Source organism: Glycine max, chromosome 5 (assembly GCF_000004515.6).
Source record: "Glycine max cultivar Williams 82 chromosome 5, Glycine_max_v4.0, whole genome shotgun sequence".
In the NCBI taxonomy this organism is placed as follows: Eukaryota; Viridiplantae; Streptophyta; class Magnoliopsida; order Fabales; family Fabaceae; genus Glycine; species Glycine max.
In genome coordinates this window covers 14759468-14780105 of record NC_038241.2, presented here as the reverse complement: position 1 = coordinate 14780105, position 20638 = coordinate 14759468, and the positions used below count along the sequence as shown (strand labels likewise).

The 20638-nt window shown below is 37.4% G+C and overlaps 1 protein-coding gene across 4 annotated transcripts; it reads left to right on the top strand.

The window, feature by feature from the left end:
* The first annotated feature begins 941 nt into the window (after positions 1 to 941).
* Positions 942 to 15697, top strand: LOC100527476 (uncharacterized). Of its 4 annotated transcripts, none has more exons than XM_006579316.4 (7): positions 942 to 1031; positions 1383 to 1609; positions 1916 to 2099; positions 3170 to 3283; positions 14716 to 14744; positions 14844 to 14889; positions 15439 to 15697. In XM_006579316.4, exons 2-7 carry the CDS (start codon positions 1605 to 1607, stop codon positions 15508 to 15510), a joined length of 450 nt encoding a protein of 149 aa, XP_006579379.1. In that variant the 5' UTR covers positions 942 to 1031; positions 1383 to 1604; the 3' UTR covers positions 15511 to 15697.
* The last annotated feature ends 4941 nt before the right edge of the window (positions 15698 to 20638 follow it).

Here is a 20638-nt window from a genome sequence, read left to right as displayed (position 1 = left end):
TAATCTTTTTTCAATTCTTAGATTCAGGGGGAGTCTAAGGGTATGCCAGAAGTGACTAGAAGAATACTTGTATAAGCAGAAGTAGTAGGACAAAATACTTATTTTGTAATCAAAGTTTTGATTAGTGAAATCCTTTACAGTTGCATAAAGAAGAATGAGATGTAACTATTTGAGTGAACCTGTAAAAACCAAATGTTTCTGTCTCTCTTAGGTGGTTTTATTAATTATTCTCTTAGCTTACTTTGTCACTATTTTTTCACCAAGTGTTTATCTGAAACCTTTTTAAAAATATTGCTTTATATTCACTATATGATCAACCTCAATTTTCATTAAACTTGGTTTTCCTTTTCAATGGATGACTCCACTGCATATGTCTTTTTTGAACTTGTGATAAAGCTCTTTATTTAGAAGAATTTCTTATTTTTTATTAACACACTACTCAACCTCCTCTTCTAGTATGATTGTTGATATTTCAATCTCTTTTGTTAAAAATATAATTAATTATCTTCTTCAATTTTAATATAATTATATTTATATTTGACTAAATATTTTGAAAATTAATTTTATTAAATAGCATATAATTTTTTTATATAAATATAAATATAAAAAATATATAATTTAATTGAACACTTGTATGAGTTTAAAATCTAGTATAAAATGAAAAAAAAAGTAACAAGAAAAAGAATGTTTCTACAAAACAAAGGAAATATTGTTAAATAATTTTTTTAAATCGAACCGAACGGTTAAATCCAATCGATTCAATTGAAAACCACACCAATAACCGGTTCAGTCAAGTAATTGAAACAAAAGTACATTTATACCGGTTAGAACTGATAGACTCAATTCTAAATTGGTCAAAATCGATCAACTCAGTCATTGGTTGAACTAGTTTTTAAGTCTAAAAATTTTCTTTTGTAACTGATCTTGTTCCATATATATTCAAAGTCTCTTCAATTATGGTTCACCTACTTTGCACACACTCACACACTGCCCAAAGTCGCTATTTCTTCTTTGCCACTCTCTCTCTCTCGGTAACATCGTCTTATCCTATGTTCATGTCATACTTTCTTTCTCTTTTTTGTTGACTAGTCATACACCTTTTTTATCACAAAAATAAGCAATTCACTTTTGTTCAGTTGTTCTCCACAACATGTTAACAACTCAACATAGAGAATAAAGATACTTTCTACTAATAATATGCCATATGTGTAAGATGTATAGCTTTTTGATACTTGTTTGTTTTTTATAATGAAATTATAGGATAAAATAATATGCTAAATTGCTAATATTTTTCAAAAATTTAGAGTATAAAATAATTAAATTATGTTAACTATATAGTATTTTAAATGTTTATTGAGTGAAACCGGTTTCATCTGACCTAGTAATCCGATCAATCACCCGCTAACGTTGTGCCTCGAACGGTTGGATGACCGGTCAGTTCTTAAAAACATTGTTCTTTGTTTGGGAAAGCGAAACAAGTAACAAGAGACCAAAGAGGCCAAGAACGAAGCTTGACGTTGTCTTGAAGTCATTACTATTTCATACCCACATTCCATTTTCTTCAGAACACTCTCGCTTTCGCCTTCTTCCTTCCCACTCAGCAAATGAGGTTCGGTTTTTTTTCTTTGTTTGTTTCTTTTAGTTTTTTTGTTCCCATTTCACTTTTTCACTTACCGGTCAAATCTAAAGATAACCAATTTTATCACCACCCCATCTCTGTGTAATGTTATGCAGCCTTCGCCGCATTTGTTTCCCACATCAAAATCACATCTTTAGTGTGAAAAACGTTGGAAATTTTAGAATATTATTGACCCATTTGCTTGTAACTTGAAGAGTTTAATATTCTGAGCAATTTCCCCATTTTTTATTTATAATGTCGTTGATTTTTTTTTTTCTTTTTCTTGTGTGAGATTAGTCGCCATCCTGAAGTTCTGTGGGCACAACGTTCTGATAAGGTTTACCTCACTGTTGCTCTACCTGATGCCAAGGATGTTTTTGTGAAGTGTGAGCCTCAGGGTTTGTTTGCTTTCTCTGCTTCTGGGGTTCAAGATAAAGCCTACAGCTTTAGCTTGGAACTTTATGGATCCATTGAACCTGAGGTTAGGGAGCTTTTGATTTTGTTTTACCATATTCTTCACATTAGAAAAATGCAACACTGTTATTTGATTCTGTGCATGCTTTGTGTGAAATTGTGTTCTGCAGTTGTGTTAGGGTAATGGCCATTGTAGCATTGAGTAAACTGATGTTTGAAGGATTTGGGAATAGCTTTATGTTTTTTTAATTTCAATTATTTGGAACTTTCTTATGATTTTTCTTATCAACAAATGTTAGTTGTTAGTTTTTGTTAGCGGGGGATTCGAACCCACGACCTATCCCTCCCTTCCTTCACCCTTTACCACCAAGCCAACATTATATCTCCACTTTCTTATGAATTTGATCTTTCCTTTTCTTTTTGTCCATTGAATACTTTCAGCTTTACATACTTTAATTCTTTGGACCACATGTAGTTGTGCTCTTCTTACCATCTGGAATTACTGGACATAGTATGTGTTTATCTTCATGCTTTGAAGTTGATGTTATGTTGACAGAACTTTGTCATTGATCCACTGTTATGATTTCACTGTACACCAATGCACCCACAATTTAGTCAATACTTACAGCCGAAACCAAGCACTGCCACCGCTTATTGTCCTCTAATAATCGGCTTTATCACATTGTTACTCCTGTTTCTGTTACCACTTATCTTGTAACAGTTTAATGTCTATAGCTCTGTTCACCATTGCTGTTTCTGTTGAGTCTTTATTGCTCTCTCAAGTCTCAAGTAAATTGTTATGCTACACATGGTTTCGCAACCCCTGAAGCATGATTTGTTTCTGTATGAATGGCATGTGGGATTTATATGATGCATATATGAAACATGCAATGTTTAAATAGTGTTCTTGTTTAAGGTTCTGTTGGAGTTGAATAAAATATGAAAACTACTCATATATTAAGCTGCAAATTAGAAATCTTGTGGCAAAATAAAGCTCTGTATAGAAGGTGGCTGCCAACTGTTTTGGTCTTTTGCCTCATGTAGGTTACCTATTTTTCATGTTTTTTTTTCGCATCAAACTTTTTAAAAGAATAGGTTTGATGGTCCTATCCATAAATTTGTCATTATGATGTGTAGGGTTGTAAAACTAAATCTGGCTTAAGAAACATACTATGCTCAATTCAGAAAGGAGAAAAGGGTTGGTGGAAGAGGCTATTGAAGTCTGAAGAGAAACCTGCTCCATACTTGAAGGTTGATTGGAACAAATGGTGTGATGAGGATGATGAAGAGTCAACCTGTAAACTTCTGTAATTAAATGCAAGAATTTATTCTATGTCCATCCATGCATTTTCTACATGTTAGAGTCAAGGATGATCCCTCTTGCATTTGAGTTCAAGATTTCAATTGGAAAGAGAAACTTTTTGACTATGATAATACTTACGGGTTAAAATCATAAATTCTGTAAAATGATGATAATTTTGTTTTCACCTCTATGTCATGTTAGCAATTGACAAAATGTTTCATTCATTCATTCATTCATTATTATTATTATTATTATTATTATTATTATTATTATTATTATTATTATTATTATTATCCTGAGTTTGCTAATTGTTTGTGTAGATCTTCCTCTTTGTGAGAGGATATTTGCATGAAAGGTTCAATAATTATTAATCGCTTATGTTTTTTCATTTCTTAGTACAATGTACATACTGCCATTTCTAAGGTATTTAGACTTAAAATGACGTAGGACAGAAGATGACTTGGGATTTCATGGTTTATTATACAATTTTTTGGGTAAAATATCCAGGAACCTGGGTCCTCATCCATATAAAGATAAAATATAAACTCAATTTGACTTCTGTCATCAGAGTAAGAGGAGCTGAATAGGGTTAAGAGTTTGGATAACTGTCAATCCTGAATCCCTTGCTTCTCTATATGATGTTGAAGGTGTTGGCTAATGCATATTTCTTTGATGAATTTGCATTCTCTTTGAGCATGATTCCAGCTGATGTCTTTCTTACCTTTTCCATGCTCATTTTGTTGAAGCAATTCAGTGCCTTTTCTGCAGCAACTCTTTCTGTTACATCTTAGATTATATATGTGTACAAGTAGCTTTCCCTACAAGTCTCTATGACAGTTACAACCAGCTGTCAGTTGACCGCTGGATAACTAACTCACTGAGTACAATACTCACCCCACTCCCGACCAACACATACAAGCTCAAGGGGTGAGCTGAAGATAGCTCAAACACTTCGAAAAGAGACCGTGACACCTGAAGTAGATCTTCTGTCATTTGGGTCCAACAGCTCAATCTGCATCACAGTAGGTATAACAGTGTTTTGCTGTAATGTTGTGTCATGTCACATGTTATTCTGATTCATAATGAATCAAGAGTACAATATGAGGAAACACAATAATGACTAATAATGACCATAATCCATAATTATCAGATGAGATATTTCCCTTTTTATTGTGATCATATCATATCTTTAACACTCTCCCTCAAGCTGGAGCATATGTGATATGAACCAAGTTTGTTACAAATGTGATCAACCCAGTAGAAACTAAAGGCAGTTTGCTGGAGATGTGTCACGCGTTGTGTGCATGAACTTCATGTGCTAGGGCCCTGCATGGGGTTGTGTGCGGCAGTGTTTTGAGTTGGCTGCACACGTGGATGGCATGACAGTCGTCGGTGACAGCGGTCGAAGGTAAGTGCCGAGGAATTGGCATTGGGAAGTCTACCAAACAAGGGCCAAGGGGTTGTGTGAAAAAGTAAAACAAAGGAAAAATCCATAAAATGCAAAAAACAAGGCTCGCTAAATGAAAAAATCCTGGAATAGCTCAAAGGGACTAGGCTTTGTGTGCCTTAGTATGGGAAGCCTGTCACCGGAATCAGAGGCCGAAAATGTGGTCGGACAAGCCATCATGCCACAATTTGAGGCGTGGGCTGGTGGTGTTTGGCGTGGCAAAGATCATGCACATGGATGCGCATGGAGGTGATGGGCAGAAATGAACAGATCGGCCTTCGACGAATTGAACAGTGGGGACTCCAGCTGGAAAGGTTGCCGGAGCTCTAGCAATGGACAACGGCAACAGCTATGGTTGCGGGAAAATGTGCCAGAAAAAGATCGAAAACATTGCTGTAATGCAAAGTAGATGAAAATGATTGCCGAAAAAGGAGAAAGGGTCATCAATGAGCAAAAAGGCTCACCGAAATGCTGAAACAAGTGGCTAGAAAGCATAAAGGTCCACCAGGACAGTGGGTTGTTGGATAAGTGACGACGGATGATGGTTACCGGTAAAGTTGCCGGGAAAGGAGAAAAGGTCGTTGGAAGACAGGCAAAGCAGAAATGGCCACCGGGTATAGTAGGTCCCCTAGTGGAGAACAACTGTCCATGAGAGAAAAAAAGAAGACAAAAAACGAAAAGAAAGTTATCCATGAGAAAAATGTTGTGATTGATGAGAAACTGCTAGGTTAGGGTCGTCCAGGGTGGGCGACCTCGTCGCTGGAAGCATGGCCGGAACGACACTCTGATGCGCAATCATGCCCGAAAACAGAACCTATTTGGCTGGATGCGTCACGCAAAGAATTGGCTCGCAAGGGCGCATCTGTTATCCGATGGAGGCGTGGTGGGTGGCATCGGACAGATCAATGATGGCCAATCCAAACCATGGGGTCGCCAGTTGGAATGCTGGTCGGTCGGCGGCGACGGAAGCGGTGGCCGGAAAAGTTATTGGAAATTAGAAAAAAAAAAGATCGTTGGAGAAAGAGAAAAGGGTCCCTGGGGCACTGGAATGCAGAAGCAGGTTGCCGGAATGACAATTATTATAAAGGTCCACTGGGGACCTATTGTCCCTCGGTGGAGAACGACTTTTGTTATTCCTCTATCAAGAACAACTTGAGCTCTGATACCATATAACAATGTTTAACTATAATGTTGTGCTGTGTCACATGTTGTTCTGATTTATAATGAATCAAGAGTACAATATATGGAAGCATAATAATGACTAATAATGAGTATAATCCCTAATTATCAGTTGAGATATTTCCCTTTTTATTGTGATCAGATCATATCTTCAACAGTAGGCATGCAGACTTAAAGGCTGATGAGTAGGTGCTCGAAGAAACTGTAAGGGATGATGGAGAAGGACTTGTGGCGCATCTTCCAGAAGTGGGGAAAGGTGTGGGAAGTATTTATTCCCAGAACCAAGAATAAGTTGGGTCATAGGTTCGGCTTTGTGAGGTTCAAAGGTGTGATGGATGAGCAAAGACTGGAGAGGCAGCTTGATAACAACATTTTCATCGACGGGGTGAAAGTGTTCGTTAATAGACCGAAGTTCGAAAGGGGGAAGGTGGTAAACACTCGTGAAAAAGGGACCTCTATTCGTGGTGAGGGGGATATTCCACAGGTATACAAAGATGGTAATGGGGATAAAGCTGATCAGGTGGAAAACAATATCCGGGATAAACCTCGATCATATGCTACGGTAGTGAAGGAACCTGTACATGGCGAAACAGAACCTATGAAGTCGTTGGTAGTGATGCCTGGGTCCGATAAGACGAACTATAGCCCAGTCATCCTGCAATCAACCAAGGCGAATTCTGAGTGGATTTCTAAGGCCTGGACAGCAAGACTCAAGAACAGGGGAATGTTTGAGAGGTTGGAGGAGGAGTTGAAATGGGTGGTTGAAGACGATTCTAGTCCTTGCTACTGGGCGGACGACTGGGTCATCTTCCCTGACATGGATGAGTCCAAGGCTGCTCGTCTCATAGACCAAGAGAAGGACAACGGGTCTACTCCCATATCGGAGCTCCAAAAATGGTCTCCGGAGATAAGACCCACACATAGACTCACCTGGGTTCTTCTCTGGGGTCTCCCTCTGACAGTGTGGGAAGAGGAGCTTATGGCGAAGGTGTTGGCGGAAGTGGGGGAGGTGGTTGAAGTAGATGAATACGTGGAGGCTAGGCGGCGACTGGATGTGGCACGTATCCTCGTACGGACGCAGAAGGAACCTTCGCTTCAGGCGAATATTCCGGCCATTATTGACGGGATCGAGTACGTCCTCCAAGTTGTGGAGGACACGATGAGCCTGGGTAGGTCAAAGAAGTGTCCTTACCATGTATCCTGGCTTCCCCCTTCCCCATACTCGACCCAGCCAAACACCCCGGCATCAGGGGACGTGCTCCACCCAAGGGTCTTTTCCGGCGTCGATTTCCCCGACGGAGTATCCGACGACAACCTTGGTGCAGACTTCGACGACCGAGACACTCTCCTCTCGCCTAATCCGCGTAGAGACCACTGGGTAAAGACCCTGGCTCGTAGCTGCAAGGACCGGTCCTTCATCCATGATGACGCGAAACCATTTCAGAAGGATAAAGTTCAAATCATGCAGGGTATAGGGGCAGAGGTGGCGTTGACATCGTCCAACGGCCAACTTCCCCGAAATGGAGCAGCCTTAAATGAAGATGTTGAAAGGGATATGCAGGGTATCATGTTAAAGGCAAAGCATCCTGTCAAAGACAGCTTTCTAGACCAGGCCCATTTGACTTACACTATTGTGGATACCCAACATAGGCCAGAAAAAGGTCCCACAGAGGACAAAGAGGAAGCTTTGCCCCTTGAGGCAAATATACCTTATGAAGTTCAAGTCACGGATAAGGACAAGGATACAGCTACGCAACTTCCCTCTGAGTTGGTAGCTGAGGAATTGGGCCAGCTTATAGGCCCAACCTCTTCAGTTAATAAGGTGTATGTGAGAAGAAAAGAGATGATGAAAAGTAAATCCAAAGCCCATCAGCTGGAGGACCCATTTGGGGTTTGCAATTCAGAGCCCCACGCTGAGTTTTTGCCTCCTTTACAAGACAAGTCAGATTTAATCACAGGCTCTAAGGATGATTTTCTGACCCATATATCGAAGGACTCTTTTCATATGCAAAGTGCCCTTCTAAAGGAAATGGGCTTATCCTGTGGGGATCAAGACAGCAAGGTAGAGGAGATGTTATTATCCATGGAGAACAGAGATGCTTTGATGGCAGGAGAGAAGGGAATTAAAAAACCACGATCATGATTATACTTTCCTATAATTCAAGAGGTTTGGGGAGGGGGGTTAAGTGGGCTGCTATAAGAAGAATTATCTCAAAACACAAGGTGGACCTTGTGTGCATCCAAGAGACTAAAAGGGAGAATTTTAATAAGAATATTTGTCAGGCCATTTGGGGGGATTCTATTGCTCAATGGGACTATGTTCCCTCTGTGCAAGCTGCTGGGGGGTTGTTATGTATGTGGAATAATTCCACTTTGGAGGTTGTAAGGAGGGTGAAAAGTAGGAGCTTTTTAATGCTTGAAGGGAGATGCATTCTAAATGATCAGAGGCTGGTGATTGTAAATGTATATGCACCATGTGACCTTGATGGGAAGAAAGCTTTATGGGATGACCTAAGGCAGTTGAAAGTCTCTAACCCAGGGGGACTGTGGTGTGTTCTTGGGGACTTTAACAGCATTAGAAGTGCAGAGGAAAGAGTCAGCTTATCCCAAAGAAGAATAGACCCCCATGATATCGCAACTTTTAATCAGTGGATTTCTGATTTGGAACTTCAGGAAATTAAATCTGTCGGACCTAACTATACCTGGATTAGGCCTAATGGTTATGTGAAAAGTAGGCTTGATAGATTCTTGGTCTCGGACCAATGGTTGTCTTTGTGGCCTGACTGCTGCCAACATGTTCTGCAAAGGGACTTATCGGATCATTGTCCAATCATTCTGCAAACTAACATGGTGGACTGGGGCCCTAAGCCCTTTAGGGTCTTTGATTGGTGGCTGCAACAGAAACAATATCAGAAATTGGTGAGAGACACCTGGAGTAATGACCAGCAGGGAGGTTGGGGGAGTATTGCCTTAAAAAATAAGTTGAAAAACTTGAAAGCTGTCTTAAAGCAATGGAGTAAGGGTGAGGGGACTGTTGATGCTAACAAAATATCCAGTATCCAGAAGAAACTGAATGAGATGGAGGACTTAGCTTCTAATCGTATTCTGTCTGACCAAGAGATCCAAATTAGAAATTCCCTACAGCAGGATCTGTGGAATGCTTCAAATGCATTGGAATCTTTGTTGAGACAAAAGTCTAGGGTATCTTGGTTGAAAGAGGGGGATTGTAATTCTGGGTATTTCCACAGAATTATAAATTATAGGAGAGCCTACAATGCTATTCCAGGAATTTATATTGATGGAGTGTGGGTACAGCAACCTATTTCAGTGAAGAAGGCAGCTGTTAATTATTTTCAGACCAGATTTACTGAACAGAATTATTCAAGGCCGCAATTGGATGGGGTCCCTTTTAGATCTATATCTCAAGAGCAAAGAGAGCATCTGACTTTTCCCTTCTCTGACCAAGAGATCAAAGAAGCAGTATGGAGTTGTGGAGGTGATAAATGCCCTGGGCCAGATGGCCTTAACTTCAATTTTATCAAATTTTTTTGGGATATCTTGAGACCAGAGTTTAGAAGATTTGTGGATGAATTCTATGCTCATGCCAGCTTTCCTAGAGGCACCAATGCTTCCTTTGTGGCTCTAATTCCTAAGATGAATCATCCTCAATCCTTCAATGATTATAGGCCTATTTCCTTGATAGGCTGTATGTATAAGGTTATAGCTAAGTTGCTATCTAACAGACTGAGATCTGTCATGGATGGGTTAATTGATGAAAGGCAGTCAGCCTTTATTAAAGGAAGACACATCCTTCATGGTATTATGATCCTTAATGAAGTGGTTGAGGAAGCAAGGAGAAAGAAGAAACCTGTGATGATTTTTAAGGTAGACTTTGAAAAGGCCTATGATTCAGTTTCTTGGTCTTTTTTGGATTACATGCTGTTCAGATTGGGTTTCTGTCCAAAATGGAGATCTTGGATATCAGCTTGCCTCCACTCAGCATCTATATCAATTTTGATCAATGGCAGCCCTTCTAAGGAATTTAACCCTTCTAGGGGTTTGAGGCAAGGGGACCCCCTAGCCCCCTTGCTTTTCAATATCGTGGGTGAAGGTATTACTGGTATGATGAGACAAGCAGTCCACAAGAACCTCTATAGAAGCTTCTTGGTTGGGAAGAAGGAACCTGTAAATATATTGCAGTATGCTGATGATACTGTTTTTGTAGGAGAGGCTGTGTGGGAGAACATTCATATTTTAAAGGCCTTATTAAGAGGATATGAGCTAGTCTCTGGGTTAAGGATTAATTTTGCCAAAAGTCAGTTTGGGATTACAGGTGGGGGAGTTAACTGGGCTTTGGAAGCAGCTAATATTCTGCACTGTAGACAGCTGGAGTATCCTTTCCTCTATTTAGGCATACCTATTGGAGCTAATCCTTCAAGTCAGCTGGTGTGGGAGCCTCTCATCAATAAATTCAAGTCTAAATTAGCCAAATGGGCTCAAAGAGATATATCCATGGCTGGGAAGATCGCTCTTATAAATTCTGTTCTTAATGCCATTCCAACTTATCTTCTCTCCTTTTTTAAAATTCCTCAGAAGGTAGCCAAAAAGCTGATCTCCCTCCAAAGGCATTTTTGTGGGGTGGTGATAACGACCACAAAAAAATTCCTTGGGTAAAATGGGAAGATATTTGTCTGTCTAAGAATGATGGAGGCTTAGGGATAAAGGATATCCCTAAATTCAACATAGCTTTGATGGGTAGATGGATATGGGGATTTGCATCTGATCAGCAGCAGCCCTGGGTCAGAATTTTAGCTTCAAAATATGGTGGTTGGTCTGAATTCCAGAATGGTTCTACCAAAAGGGGCTTTTCCCAATGGTGGAAAGATATTAGAAATCTGTATCACCAGGAAGACTGCAGTATTTTTAAAGACAATTTGTCTTGGAAGGTTGGAAGTGGGGAAAGTATCAAATTCTGGACTGATAATTGGCTAGGGGAACAATACAATTTGCAGCAGAAGTATCATCAGTTATTCCTCATAAGCAGACAGCAAAAGGATCATATCTCCCAAATGGGCCATTTTACTCATAATATCTGGACATGGGACTTGAGGTGGAGGAGGAACCTCTTTGATCATGAAAGTCTCTTGGCTGTGCAGTTTATGGAGGATATCAGCTCTGTTCCTATCCAAAGACAGGTGAAAGACAACATATTGTGGTTGGCCGAATCTAATGGTCAGTATTCTACTAGGTCTGCTTATAACTTATGCATGAACACCACTTCAGCAAATTCTGATAGCAACATTTTTAAGGCAATATGGAAGCTGAATATTCCCCCCCGGGTGGCGATCTTCTGTTGGAGACTTCTTAGAAATAGGCTTCCTACCAAGGTCAACCTCCTAAGAAGAAGTGTCAGTATTCAGGAAGACACCTGTTCCTTATGTGGCTGTGTGCAAGAGGATGTGGGTCATTTGCTCTTCAATTGTAAAATGACAAATGGTCTGTGGTGGGAATCTATGAGATGGGTTCGGGTAGTAGGTCCCCTTTCCATTAACCCAATTCACCATTTGTACCAATTCTGCGAAGGGTTCGGATCAAATGTGAATTACAGCTCAAGATGTGGGTGGTGGATAGCCTTAACTAATTCTATATGGCAGCATAGGAATCAATTGATTTTCCAAGGAAAACCTTTTGATCCCTATAAAGTCATGGACCATGCTATTTTCTTAGCTTGGTCATGGTTAAAGGCTTATGATAAAGATTTCAGTATTAACTTCCATTACTGGTCTTCTAATATATCTACTTTTCTTGCCTAGATGGGTTTGGGTCTGAATGTTTTCTGTTGAGTATGTGTGTTATTTTGGAGGGTAGCACTCTGGTGCCTTGTATTTCTACTATTTGGTACCTCTGGTACTGTTTTACCTATTAATGATATATATATTTTCTGCCTTCCAAAAAAAAAAAAACTGCAGTCTGGTGAGATTCCAAAGGCTGCGGCATGAATTGACAAACTGTGTTCACTTTAAAACGTATTTCAGGTCAAGTGATGGTTGCATATTGAAGTGCGCCAACTTCTAACTTGTAAAGTTCAGAGTTTGATAAGTGATCACCACCAGACTTAGAAAGTTTCATGGCAAAAGCCATAGGAGTTGAAATCCACTTAGCGTCAGCCATATTAGTCTTGTGAAGATCACAAATGTATTTACTGTGGGTCAGCAAAATGGAGCCAGAAGCAGTACGATGAACTTCAATACCAAGGAAGTAGCCAAGATGTCCCAATTGCTTGAGAGCAAAAGTGAAATTGAGCTGATTGATAAAAGATTGAACAAGAGTACTGAAGCTTCCTGTGATGACATTGCCATTAATATACGCCAAGAGATACACAACATTCTTGTGCTTTTTATAAACAAAAAGTGAAGGACCACATTTACTGGCTGAGAAGCCAAACTGAACCAAGGTGCTTTGCAATCTTTCAAACCACTGCCGAGGAGCCTGTTTAAGGCCATATAAGGCTTTATTATTTAGCTTGCACACCAAAGAGACCGGGCTTGAGACTGAAATCCAGGAGGCTGCTACATGTAGGCAGTCTCATCAAGCAAGCCATTAAGAAATGCATTGTTCACATCAAGTTGATGTAGAACCCAATGGTGACTGAATGCTAGGGTGAGAATCAATCGAATGGTGACTGCTTTAACCACTGGAGAAAAGGTTTCATTGTAGTCAAGACCATGAACTTGATGAAATCCGTTGGCCACTAACCTGGCCTTGATGTGAAATACCCATTTGCAGTCTACGGCTCGCCTGTTATGAGGAAGGGGAACAAGTGTGTGTGTTATTTTTAAGCAAGGCATCATATTCCTCTTGCATGGCAGCAACCCATTGAGGGTCCTGCAAAGGCTATTTGATAGACTTTGGTTCAGTATGAGTGAGAAACAGTGAAGGATGTAGTCTGGTTTGAACAATGTCAGATTTGGACCTTGTCTGCATTGGATGAGTGTTTACAAGTAGGGAGGAGGGATGAGAAGGTTCAGGAAAGGGATGATAAGGAGATGACATAGGTTTAGGATTAGATTAAGATGAGACATTTTGTAAAGAGGAAGCTGCTAAAGGACTAGAGGTGGCAGCAGACAGAGGTGTAGAGGAACTGGGTTCATTGATTTGAGGGGAAGAGGTTGGAGCACATGGAGGGGGAGCAACAAGAGGAATTGAGGCAAGAACTAATGAAGAGGAGGAGGACTAAGAAGAAGAGGAACTTAGCTTAGAAAAGAGGTCAAGATAGGGAAAACAAAACTCAGAAAAAAAACATCCTTGGAAATAATGTTATTTTCAGTAGGAGATAGACACTGCTAGCTTTTATGGGTGGTTGAATATCCTAATCCTAAAAAGAGACATTCATGAGATGTAAACTCCAATTATGAGAGTTGTAGGGTCTCAGAAATGGAAAACAGGCACAGCCAAAAGCCTTAAGATGTTGATCTCAAATTTAGAAGGAATAATATTTTATTTTCTCATTGAATTATGAGGTCATTGGACCTATATGTACATGAGTCTGGTGGCTATTTTAGGAAATATGGACAACTAATTCTAGGGAGACAAATCCCTATAATTATGGGATTTATTCTAAATACATAATCCTAGTATTAATAGCAATATACAGCTGTGATAAAGAATAAAAATACAATCAGGGATAAAATATAAAATTTCTTAAAATACACACTAAGTAACACGATTTTGACACTCCCCCTCAAGCTGGTGAATAAATGTTCTCCATTCCCAGCTTGGATATAATTCTTTCAAAGTTGATACAGTTCAGCCCCTTGGTGAGTATATCTGCAAGTTGATTTTGAGTGGACACATATGGAGTGCAAATCAAGCCATTGTCTAGCTTTTCTTTGATAAAATGTCTATCCACCTCAATATGTTTGGTTCTATCGTGTTGCATTGGATTGTGGGCTATACTAATTGCAGATTTATTGTCAACATATAACCTCATAGGTTTATCCCACCTTATCTTTTAGTCTTCCAATATAATCTTCAGCCATAGAAGTTCACATATTCCTTGGGTCATTGCTCGAAATTCTGCTTCAGTACTTGATCTAGCTATTACACTTTGTTTTTTGCTCTTCCAAGTCACCAAGTTTCTGCCAAGGAAAGTGCAGTATCCAGTAGTTGATCTCCTATCCACAACTGACCCAGCATAATCTGCATCCGTATATGCTTCAAGACTTACACTCTTGTTTCGTTTGAATAAAATCCCTTTTCCTGGAGTCCCTTTTAAATATTGAACAATTCTAAGGGCAGCTTGTAAATGTGCTTCCTTTGGTTGGTGCATAAATTGGCTGACTAAGCTTACAGCAAAAGCAATGTCTGGCCTAGTATGGGATAAGTAAATAAGTCTGCCCACAAGTCTCTGAAACATTTCCTTGTCCACGGCGATATCCTCCTCTGCACTTCCTAACTTTATGTTTGGATCAACTGGAGTATTTGCTGGTCTGCAAGCTGTTTTACCTGTTTCTTTAAGCAAGTCAGTGATGTATTTTTGTTGAGATATGAAGATTCCTTTCTAAGAATGGGCCACTCAGTCGGTCATTTCAATTCCTTATTTTTTCGAAAATGTTAAATTACTAGCATCCTGATCTGTTTAGTTTACCTTGGGTGTGTTTGTTATTTGCGCAAGTTGCTTGAGGATTACAATAAAGTTGATTACTTGTGAGTATTTCTCTTATCCGATTAAAGCGTTTGTTCAACATTTTGCAGCTGATTTGGTATCTAATGATGATGCTCAGGTAAATTATTATTATTATTATTTTCACTTGCCACATTTAATAGTTATAAGATTTAACCTAGTAAGTAATCTCGACCAATGCAAAATTGTTCTTTTGCAGTTTGTTGGTGAAGATGACAGAAGCAGTGATGATGAAGGAATGTTGTGTGAGTGATCCCCTTGTATCTAATTAAATTGTAGTGATTCCTTCAATTGCTTGCTGATATGGTGTTTGGTGGTAATATTGTTGTGTACAGAATATATGCACAATTAGATCCTTAGTCTTTATTATGCCCTCTTTGGAAAGACTTCTCAATAAACACTTATAGAAGGAAGAAAATGAATCAAAATTCTTCATAAGTTTTAACTGATGTACCTCAATTTTTGGAGAATTTAGATGAGAGAGCTTCTATAAAAGTTAAAGTGCATTAAATTAATTTTAATTTATTGCAGAAGTTTAATTCATTTTATCTTAATATATGGTTATTATACTGTGCACATGCATGGCTTGAGGTGTATCTATATCAGTATTTATTCATTTTTAGGAAAGATCTATATTACCCCACAATTGACAATCTTGTTAGTAGCACTGTAGCAGTATTAAACGGCTACTTCATATTTTTTTATTTATTTAATATTTAATTATTTGGTATACTTTGTTTATGTATTTGTTGGGCTCTTCTTTCCCACCTGACATGAATGATTATCATCTGCAGATCTTCCTGATCTGGAAAAGGCTAGGGCATAGCAGCTCTTACTGTACTGAGAGATTTAGGAAGCATGGTTGACATGGAATCATATTCATATGGAATTATTTGCATAGGGGCAGAGATAGACTACTTGATAAGATGCACCGTGATGTGATTGTTGCTGCCTTGTATATAGAATATAATCTAATTAGTGCTTGGAAAACATGGTCTTGATCTTGTGTGACTATTTGGGACCAATTCTTATGAGAAGTTTCTTTGAAGGGAATACTGGTTGCATCATATAATCTAATAGCATTGTCTTGAACCTCTTTGTCATTTCAAGGTTGCAACATTTATAAGTAATGCTATTTTTCTTTTATTTTATTTCATTTTTATGGGATTTAACTTTTTTTAAAATGTGCTAAGATGGAAAAATGACTACAATCTTGATCTTTTGACAGTTAAACCTCTTTGACATACTACTTGATAAGAAGTGAATTGAAGTTATGAAACTGATGAAATTGGGCTAATTTTTGGGGGATTTCATTCTTTTTATGTAATTTAGTAGGGATTTGTTAGGAATCGGTCCAGCTAAGTGATAATTTGTAATTAGTCTCACTTTCGTGGTTACGGGCAAAAACTAATTGTCAATTAGATGTATGAGTCTGCAAATTTGGATGAAATGTTATATTTTTCTATTAAAATTTGACCATAATAATTATCAATTTAAATTGCAAAAAATTATACGTTCTTGAAAAATGAATTAAAATCTTCATTTTTTAGTAATGGAATAATCTATGTATATGCCGCCCCAATAATTGGATAATCGTGGGTCTTTTTTTTTTCAATTTTACTTCTTCCAAGCAATTATATTAAACTAAATAATTTTATTTTTAATTAATTATTATCAAAAGAAATTTTTTCCTTTGCAGATTTCTTCAACCAGTACTATTCCTTCAATTAATATTACATATAATAAAATATTTATTAATTACCATTATATGATTTTCTATCAACTTTAATAAGTTTTATTTTATTTTTTAAATACTTTTGACTTTTATTGAATAAGATAATCTTGATTATACTTGGTCTCTTTAGTTTAAGTTGTGGATAGGGGTGGGAATAGGCCAGGCCGGCCTACAGGGGCTTACGACCTGGCCTATATAAAGCATGGACTGAACTGACTTATTTAATTAAAAGGTTAGACTCAGGCTTTTTTAAAAGCCTATTAAATTAAATAGACCAGGCTTAGGCTTATTAAAAAGTCTTATAAGCCTGATAGGCCGGCCTATATATATATATATATATATATATATATATATATATATATATATATATATATATATATATATATATATATATATACTTATATTATTTTTTGGGTACCAATATATAATATTATTTTTTGGATAGAATTAATTTTTTTTTTGAAACTATCAAATTTTGATTTCCATAACTTTTATTCCTATAATTAAGGACTTTAATTACAATTTAGGTGTGAGTCATGTGTCCTTTTATATTTCTCATTATTTTGATTGACTTTCCTTTTTCTTTAACTTTCCTATTGCGTTCTTTCTCCATAAAATATTAAATATTTATTGTGAAGAAGACTTTTAAAAAGGCTATCAGGCCAGACCAGGTTTAAAAAAGTCAGACTGAGCTAAAATAAAAGCCTTTGATAGGCTATAGGCTAGGCTCAGGCCTCAAAGATTCATCGTAGGCTAGGCTTAGGCCTTTCAAAGCCTGACCTGGCCTGGCCTATTCTCACCCCTAGTTGTGGATAATTTCTGCCCTTTAAGCTTCTTTTTTTTCAAACTAATTTTCTCTACAAAAAATTGGGACGTAAGGGTGTTGCTAGATGCACCAGGCATATTGCTTGTGCACCTAGCATAAAAAATTCGAAAAATGCCCTTAAGTGTTTTCTGCTTCCTTTTAAGTTAATTTTTTTATGGTAGCACACTTATTCGTTCGTTTTACAGAGGTACGTCGATGGTGGTTATGACGGTGGTTGATTTGGTTGTTAACGGAGATACGTCAACGTTCTTTGTTTTTTTTTTTTTGCGTAAAATACGGATTAAAGAATCCGTAAGTTATATAAAACTTATGGATTGATTAATTCGTAAGTTTATATAACTTACGGATTGGTTAATCCGTATGATTTATACGGATTACGTAATCTGTATAACTCATACAGATGCATTATATAGATTTTTAATTTTTTTAATTAAAAGAAATATTAAATTTTTGAATTTTTTTAAATTATAAATATATTAATATGATTGTTAAAAAAATTAATGTGTATAAAAAATTTATTTGTTTATTTGAAATGTAATTTTTATTATTATTTTAAATATTTTTAAATAAGTGTAGATTGATAATTAATTTGTACTTATTTATGTTTATATTTTGGAAATAGTATTAATTGTAAAATAATTTACACTTGTAATTTATGTATAATTTATTTGAGTTGTTGTGGTCTAAAATTGATTGTTTTTTGTGGTTATAATTTCATGAATTATAATTAAGTTGAATAATATAATTTATTTTATTACATATGGTAAGGTAATAATTTTTTTATGTATTATATGATTATCAATTGTAAGTAGAAAAAGTTGATGTTATTGGTTTTTAATATATAGGGTTATCAATTTGAATGTTTTATGATATTATATGCAGTAAAAAATTACGTAAGACTTTGTGTGATAATATATGTATGGTGCGGTTAGGGTTGTTTGTTTATGATGCTGAAATTTTTGAATGTCTTGTTAAGATGAACAAAGATCAATGGATGTATGACAGTATAAGGTCTGAAGAAGTTGATATGAATGAACAAAATGAAGATGAAGCTGGTGTGAATGAAGAACATGTCGATTGTTCTGATGTGTTCAATACTTCTCAGGTATTAATGTGATTTATTGTTATTAAAGTAATAAAATGAATGTCCCTTGAAAACTAAAATTGTGTGGATTGCATTGTAGGTGTTTGCTACCTGAGATGATGTTCTGCATTGGGCTTGATTTGTTGCTTATGAAATTGAATTTGTGGCGGTGATTATGAGGTTAGACACAAACACTAGTATGAGAGGAAGGACTTCATTTGTCTTAATTGGTTGCGAAAGGAGTGATCAACATAGGTCTAGGAAGAAAGATTTTGTAAGAAGAGATACTGACAGTAGGACAATGTGGGTGTGTCTTTAAGTTTCATGGGAAACCAGTGGTTGGAGGCCAATGATGGATGGTAAAGTTAATGTGTGGGAGTCACAATCATGAATGGCAAAGTCATTAGTTGGACATCCATACGTTGGTCGATTGACTAAGGATGAAAAGACAATTATTGTTGATATGAACAAGTCAATGGTGAAACCAAGAAATATTCTGCTAACGCTGAAGTAGCACAATGCTAATAGTTATACAACAATCAAACAAATATACAATGCAAGAAGTGCATATCATTTTTTCATAAGAAGCAGTGATACTGAAATGCAACAACTAATGAAGTTTCTTGAACGGGATCAATATATTCATTGGCATAGATTAAAGGATGAAGATGTTGTACGTGATATCTTCTAATGTCATCTCGATGTAGTGAAGTTATGCAATGCCTGTAATTTGATATTTTTGATAGATAGTACCTACAAAACAAACAGGTACAGGCTCATGTTACTTGACTTTGTTGGTGTGACACCAACGGGGATGACATTCTCTGCTGGTTTTGCCTATTTGGAGAGAGAATGTGTAAATAATGTGGTCTGGACTCTAGAATGGTTTCGAGGTCTTTTTCTAAGACGTGATGCCCTCCCTAGAGTTATTGTTACCGACAAACCTAGCATTGATGAATGCAATGAAAACTGTATTCCCTAAGTGTACCAACTTGTTGTGTAGGTTTCACATCGACAAGAATGTCAAGGCAAAATGTAAATACCTAATTGGTAAAAAAAATACATGGGATTATGTCATGGATGCCTGGGTGAGTTTGGTTGATTGTCCTTCTGAGCATTAGTTTGATGATTTCCTTAAGAAGTTTGAAATTGTTTGTTCACCATGGTCAATGTTTGATGACTATGTCAACCAAACATAGATAATTCCCCACAAAGAAAAATTTGTTAAAGCCTGGACGAATAAGGTGATGCACATAGGAAACACAACAATAAATAGGCATAAAAATTGTCATTTTTTTATTAGGGTTTAGGAATTAATGGATAAAAATACTTGTATTTTTTTTATTGTTTTTTGTGTATTTCATATGCAGGGTTGAATCTGCTCATTGGGCTTTAAAAAGACTATTACAGAATAGCCTTGGAGACCTATGTAGTGTTTAGGAAGCCGTTAACAACAAGATCATGCTGTAACACATTGAAATTAAGGCATCCTTTAAGACAAGTACACGTGTGGTTTAACATGTTTTTAAAGTTACCTTATACAAGAGGCTACTTGGCATGGTATCAAGTTATGCTTTAAATCAGATTGCTACTGAGTTTGAGCGTGTACATTATGCTAGCAAAAACCCTTCTCGTTGTGGATGTGTCTTTAGAACTACTCACGGTCTTCCATGTGCATGTGAGCTATCCAAATATGTTATTGGTACCATACCACTTGAGACAATCCATATGTTTTGGCAGAGGCTAAGTTTTTCAGACCAAGGGTTATCTGAGCCCCAAGTGAGCATAACCGAAGAGATGGAAACCATATCCAAGCGATTTGAAGAGCTTGATGCTTGTGGCAAAGTTACTCTAAAGAGTAAACTCCAGGAAATTACCTACCATGATCTAAACTCTATCTGTCCTCCTCCAAAAGAGGTCAACACCAAAGGTGCTCAGAAAAAACCAATGATCAAACATCAAAGATCAACAAAGCGTGATACGTCTTACTAGGAGTACGTTGATGCTTTACATTCTGTGCAAAATAGTAATTCTTCAGTCAAACGTAGTGCATCATCATCTGACCTAGTAGTTTCAAGAAGGACTATGCCGATGTTGGATCAATTTCATTCGTGCATTCACTATTCCATTGAAAACATTGTCGATGTTAAAGATGACGGTAACTGCGAATATTGTGCAATTGCTGCCTCATTAGGTATGTGATGAGAATCGAAAAACTGCCCAAATACAGGGACCTATGACCAGGAATAGGACCAAACAGCCAGAGGATAACCTCCAACAAATGGTATCAACCATACTTAACAAGGTCCAAGTGGAGAAGGATGAAGGTCCAGAGGCACTACCAAGAAT